The 6600-nt window shown below is 34.7% G+C and overlaps 1 protein-coding gene across 1 annotated transcript in view; it reads right to left on the bottom strand.

Moving 5' to 3' along the window:
- Nucleotides 1–1238: 1238 nt before the first annotated feature.
- ADAM12 (ADAM metallopeptidase domain 12) overlaps nucleotides 1239–6600 on the bottom strand; it is a 510388-nt gene continuing 505026 nt past the window's right edge. Inside the window, exon 20 of the mRNA XM_053692967.1 lies at nucleotides 1239–4399. Within this exon, the coding sequence (XP_053548942.1) occupies nucleotides 4342–4399 (58 nt within the window). The 3' untranslated portion in view covers nucleotides 1239–4341. The remainder of the gene's footprint in view (nucleotides 4400–6600) is intronic.

Here is a 6600-nt window from a genome sequence, read left to right as displayed (position 1 = left end):
TATGTACATATACACATTTACACATTGGTATGTACATATACACATTTACACATTGGTATGTACCCATACACATTTACACATTTACACATTGGTATGTACCCATACACATTTACACATTGGTATGTACCCATACACATTTACACATTGGTATGTACCCCTACACATTTCACATTTATACATTGGTATGTACATATACACATTTACACATTGGTATGTACCCATACACATTTACACATTTGCACATTGGTATGTACCCATACACATTTACACATTGGTATGTACCCATACACATTTACACATTGGTATGTACCCCTACACATTTCACATGTATACATTGATATGTACCCATACACATTTCACATTTACACATTGGTATGTACCCATACACATTTCACATTTACACATTGGTATGTACCCATACACATTTCACATTTACACATTGGTATGTACCCATACACATTTCACATTTACACATTGGTATGTACCCATACACATTTCACATTGGTATGTACATATACACATTTCACATTGGTATGTACTTATACACATTTCATTTTTGACCTTTCTATCCCTTTAAAGTCTATAAAGATTTTTGCTATTACTCTCATTTTCTATATTATAATTGGAATACATTTGCAGGGGTTAAAGGGACACTGAACCCAATTTTTTTTATTTCATGATTCAGATAGAGCATGGCATTTTAACCAACTTTCTAATTTACTCCTATTATCAATTTGTCTTCGTTCTCTTGCTATCTTTATTTTAAAAGCAGGAATGTAAATCTTAGCAGCCAGCCCATTTTAGGTTCAGCACCATGGATAGCACTTGCTTATTGGAGGCTTATATTTACCAACCAATAAGCAAGCATAACCCAAGTTCTCAACCAAAAATGGGCCAGCTCCTATGCATCACATTCCTGCTTTTTAAATAAAGATAGCAAGAGAACGAAGAAAAATTGATAATAGGAGTAAATTAGAAAGTTGCTTAAAATTGCTTGCTCTATCTGAATCATGAACGATTTAGTGTCCCTTTAAATACAAGCTCATAGTAGTGTATTTCTGCTCTGGATCTGAATTTTGTTTAACCCTTTTGCAGGGGTTAAACACAGTTATTTACAAGCAATAGTCCAATTATAAACTGCTCTAACATATTAGAACTTTTTTATCACTGGATCCCTTTAATATTTTTTTTTCTAACCAGAACAGCTTTATTGAAGTACAAATGACACAAATACAACGTTCATATTCATGGTTTATTGGTTACATTATTCATTCATAAGACAGGAGTTTTTCTGAAGATGTATCACTGTAGTGTGTTCACATGTAACAGAGAGAATAGACATATAATGAAAATATCCCATTAGAAAACGTGCAAACAAAAACAAAAAAACTGTTATGTAACATATGTAAACAAATATTAGTAAAATTGCAGCAGAAACATTACTCATTTTACAGTTCATAAAAGCTGATATATGAAATGAAGAGCTTTAATATCTGCATTGTGCTGAATGCATAACAGTTAATCAGCTGAGAACATTTCCATAATATGTTTTGTTAATGAAAAAAGCACCTTTTTTTACATAAATGGTTTTGGTATAAACTATACTGTCAAGATGCCTTGATGAGTTTGCTTGTATCTTGCAATTACCCTACATTACAGTGCTGATGAGAAAAATGCTTAATTATTCTCTATATTATGACCATTTCTTCTATTTAAGGAATTGCTTAAAAACAACAACAACCCAGAATGCACTATGGAGTTTGAAATTAATGTTTTCACCAATCAGAGAGCAGTCCTTCAATATGCATTGGTCATAATTCACTGCATCTCTCTCTCTCTAATAGTGAATGGCTTGGAAGACAGTTATTGTTACATACATAGATGCCAGGAACAGTAGTTTATTTAGTTTTTGTGCTGCACTGGAAAATCTTTTGGTTTGACAATCAATATTTCCTACAAATTAGTGGAACTGCGATGGACACTGATTTACACCCAGCTATGGTAATTGGTTCATAGCCGATTGGTAAAATATTTTTGTTTTTAGCCAAAATAGCTGGACGCAATACCTGGTAACCTATAGCAGATACATGGATGATGTATTTATTGTTTGGTCAGGCAGTGAACTTCAACTTTTAGATTTTTTAGCACACTGGAAATTCTACTGCCCTTGCACCCACTCCCTCTAATCCAACAACTGCAGATTATGCCCCCCCCATATTTCTTAGAAATAGAGACAACTATTAAATAGAGCGGTCATACACCCTCACTAGAAAACCATGCAATAGTAACTACCTCTCAGAATTTAGTACCCCACTATATCCTGCTTCCAAAATACCCCCATGGCCAACCAATAAAAAGCTCTAATTTGTATGTTTGTGGTAAGACTGCTAGATATGTAAAATTAATGTTGCTTAGCCTCAATATGACAGCTGCATAAATATAAATAAATGAAGCACTACAAGTATTGCACAGCTATTTTTTTTTTTTTTGATGTCACAAACCCATATTTAACAATTCACAGTTTGATACCAATAAAAGAAAAGTTGAAATTATTTGACAAATATTGATATTGTTTTGTATCTTTGTTAAAAAATAAAACCATGTATAAAACAATCAATAAATACTGCCTGAACCGCAGGATCATCGAGGGAAAGGGAAAGAAACGATATTAAACTATTGAAAACTATTGTACAGCTGTTCTTGATTTTGTTATTAAAAACAAGAAAACTATTTTTAAACTTGAACTGTATGTAATGCATAACATGGAAATATAATTCATAATTGATTTTATAAATGGTATCAAAGACTACTTGGGTACATTAGAAAATAATAAACATGATAAGAGTCCCTTTGATGAATCCTATGCACAGATTCACAGATGTATTCACTTTTTTGTATATATGTAAGTTTTTATCACTGGAAACGCCACACAATTGCTTCTTTGGAATGAATTGTATTTATTTTTGTTTCCATTAACAACATTCAAGAAAATGTGTTCACAGCCCTGTAACAAACCTCATAAAATGTTCCTGGCTAGTGTCTGAGACCAGCAGGTTTTGGGCAGAGTCAGGGTAGCCTGAGGATAGAGTCTTGTGACCCAGGTGTGTAGTCAGGACAGGCTGGGGTGGGGCAGGATGGTCTGTAAGTGGGATTGGAGCATGACATATGAGTGGTCAGACAGGTTTATAGTGTGGTTGAGGTAATCTAGGCTAAGAGTTCCTTGTTTTCCCTTTGTAAAACTTGAACATTTGTAAGGAACAGCAGCAGCGACAGCCAGGACTCTCCTGCTAATATGGGACTGTTGGAAGATGTTCTGGAAGTGTAAATAGTTCCAGTGTGTACTTCATTTTAAAAGGTTCAATATAGCTGTTCAAAGGGATATAACCCAACTGTCCTGCATTTTGCTCTGCCCTGTTATTCCCCCTGCAGCTATCCCTGAATTGTAAATGTCACAGTGTCTAAAGAGAAACATGAGACCTCTCTAGTACACAACCCCGCCCTTAAAACAACAAATCCCACCCACGCTCAGCCTACTGAATGCATAGGTCCTCCCCTGCTCACCATAACTCCTCCCAAAAATGACTAAGCCTTCCTGTCCGGGATGGCATTTGGACAAAATATAAAAAAAAATTGAAATAAATATCTTCTAATTGGTAATAAAGCATCTGTATATACTATTTGTGCATGGCTACATTTATTTGTAAGGTGCAGCAGTGCATGGTGGCATAAAGAAGCAGGAACATGTGCAATTCTGTAATTTCTGAAATGTGATTGTACAGTGCATGAATATAGAGTGTATTAAATAGCACCCAATAACATTGTGCATTTGCTATTCACGTTTATATAAATTAATAGGATAGTTTACCAAATACATTATAGACTAAATACTTTGGAGGACACATTTCACAATAAATGGAATGAGGCTGCTAACTTCATATATAGCTGTAACAGTTTATTTATGTGCCTATTGATAAGTTTAACATTTCTAAAAATGATGACAACAATATGGATTTTGCAGTCACTCAGTTCAAGTGTACTAAACAATATAAAAAATATTTCCCTTTCATGGAAACTTCTCTTTGGTTAAATATATCAAACACAATGCACCGCACTGTACTAAATACGTAACATAAATTAATAATTTACAAGTACCTGAGCAATCATAACGAGCACCGCGGCACATCGTAGCACCAAATGCAACAGCTCAGCCATTCAAAAATATGTTTTTTTTTGTTTTGTTTTTTACATTTTAAGATTTAAAAATATGCTGGCAAAGTAAACAAATTTCCACTCATGGTAAACATAGTGCAAACGTCACACAAGGCAATCGGTTTCTTTTTCTTATTTGTAATGCGTAGAGCTGATGGGTCGATGCAGTGGAGGATGTTGTGGTGCAGGCCTAAAACAAACCAAAAAAAATAAAATAAGAACAATGTTTAGTTAAAGGACTCCTATATACAGTAGAATTGAATTAGTGACGAACACAATAAAAAGACAATACAATAGATTTTTCTTTTCTTTTAAAAAGCAGGAATGTAAGCTTACGAGCCATTTGTAGTTCAGCACCCTGGGTAGGGTTTGCTAATTGGTGGGTACATTTAGCCACCAATCAGCAAGTGCTACCCAGGTGCTAAACCAAAGATGGGCCGGCTCCTATGCTTACATTCCTGCTTTTTCAAATAAAGATACCAAGAGAATGAAGAAAAATTGATAATAGGAGTAAATTAGAAAGTTGCTTAAAATTGCATGCTGTATTTGTTTAGTTTTTTTAAATTGTGTGCTTTATCTAAATCATGTAATTTTAATTCTGAATTTAGTGTCCGTTTAATAGAGCAAGGAGACTTACACAGTTTGGAAGAGAGAGACATGATTTATAATTTTAAGTATATCTATAATTAAACCCCTTAACGACCATGACGTACCCTTTACGTCACTGGTCGTTAAAGGTTTTACAGGTCAAAGTAGCACGGGTATCGTCGCAATCGACAGGAACGCATTATCATAACCTCCCTTCCGGCGGCGAGACATCGCTATCAAAATCGCAATCCCCAGGGTATGTCACTGGTCATTAAGCGTTTAAGTTAGCTAATACAGAATATTTCTCAAAGAAGGAATAATAAAAGTCTTCTGGTGTGGAGGAGTACTCAGAGACAACATGGGTGCAGGCGCTTCTCTGTTCCTTCATTTACAGTGGTAATACAGCATGTTAATGGTTAAAGATGAGCCCTTTTCAATGTCAACACATTCACAATCAGCCATTTTAATAGTTTATTGGAAGCACTTTTATCATTATCCCTTCAGTGAAAAATGACCTTGTACTTAACATGTGCCAGTCGTGTTTTCCTGATCACAATCCAAATTTTCAGTACTTAATTTCATATTTACAAGGGCATTTTTCAATGATTGAATTCCACAGCTAAAAGGATTTGATATACCAGGCACAAAACATTTCTACTTATTGCGCAGTATCCCATGAAGTTTTCAAATGTAACTTTTGTCCACACTGAGCTTCCATAGTCATCCGTCACTGGAGGAGTAAAGCCAGTGTTTTGCACTATTTAGCTGAGGAAACCTCTGACAACGGACCCAGTGTATACCTCTATAGGAGGAAAGAGTACTGTATGGCAAGATTTTCATACTGGTTTCTAATTGGTGTGTTCTGGGAAGGTATTGAATAACTGCAGAACATCCAACATTAAAATGATATATGCCTGATTGCTACTTGCATCTTGTAAGGATTGTCTAGGAGTTGAGGATTCCAAATAAATTAATAACGTGAATCGGAGTTGCCATTTTGGTTGTAAAAACTATTTACATTACATCTGCCATACTGAAGCAGTGACACCAAACATATAGAAATAATATCTTCATAATCAATTAGAGTTAAAACATTAATAATAAGAACTTTTACACTATTAAATATTAGCCAAATCCATAACCCAACATATAAATATGCCTAATGTACCCGCAATGACCCTGTTCAAATCTCTTAGACATACATACACACATATCTCTATGGCTTTGGAGCACAAAACTATTACACCTATTAGCATGAATACATACTATTAAATGGCATTTATCAACCTACAAACCCTTCAATATGGGTATAACCCCCTAATTCACTATTTTGTTTTAATTATGTACATTTGTTTTTTGGATTATGAAATTGTGATATTAAAGAAATACATGCTATAGACATAACGATGTGTTAAAAACTAGCCTTATAATAATATATAAATGTATTTTTATAATTATATTAGTTGTTTAAGTGTTGGAAATATAAAAGTAATGGTTTAGTTTCTATAAAGTTTTAAACACTTTGCACAAGTTCTGCAAAAGAGCTTAACAGGACATAATAGAGTAATTATTTGACCATTGATTGAGCATTGATAGTCGAGGGGTCGCAAGTGGAGGCGGGCAAAGGGAACTGCATCCGAAGCCGCAATCATAAGACCCACTACCTCCATGCATTTAGCTACTGATGGAAATGAAGCACGTTGTAGGGACAGACACTCCTTCTGACACTTTAGTCTGCGTGATTCCATCAGGAATAGATATATAAGCAGTGAATCTAAGATGACTCCTACAAAGAACACCTTT

This window comes from Bombina bombina, chromosome 9 (genome assembly GCF_027579735.1).
Source record: "Bombina bombina isolate aBomBom1 chromosome 9, aBomBom1.pri, whole genome shotgun sequence".
Classification (NCBI taxonomy): Eukaryota; Metazoa; Chordata; class Amphibia; order Anura; family Bombinatoridae; genus Bombina; species Bombina bombina.
Note: the sequence above shows the minus strand (reverse complement) of the source record. Positions and strands in the feature narration are given on the sequence as shown.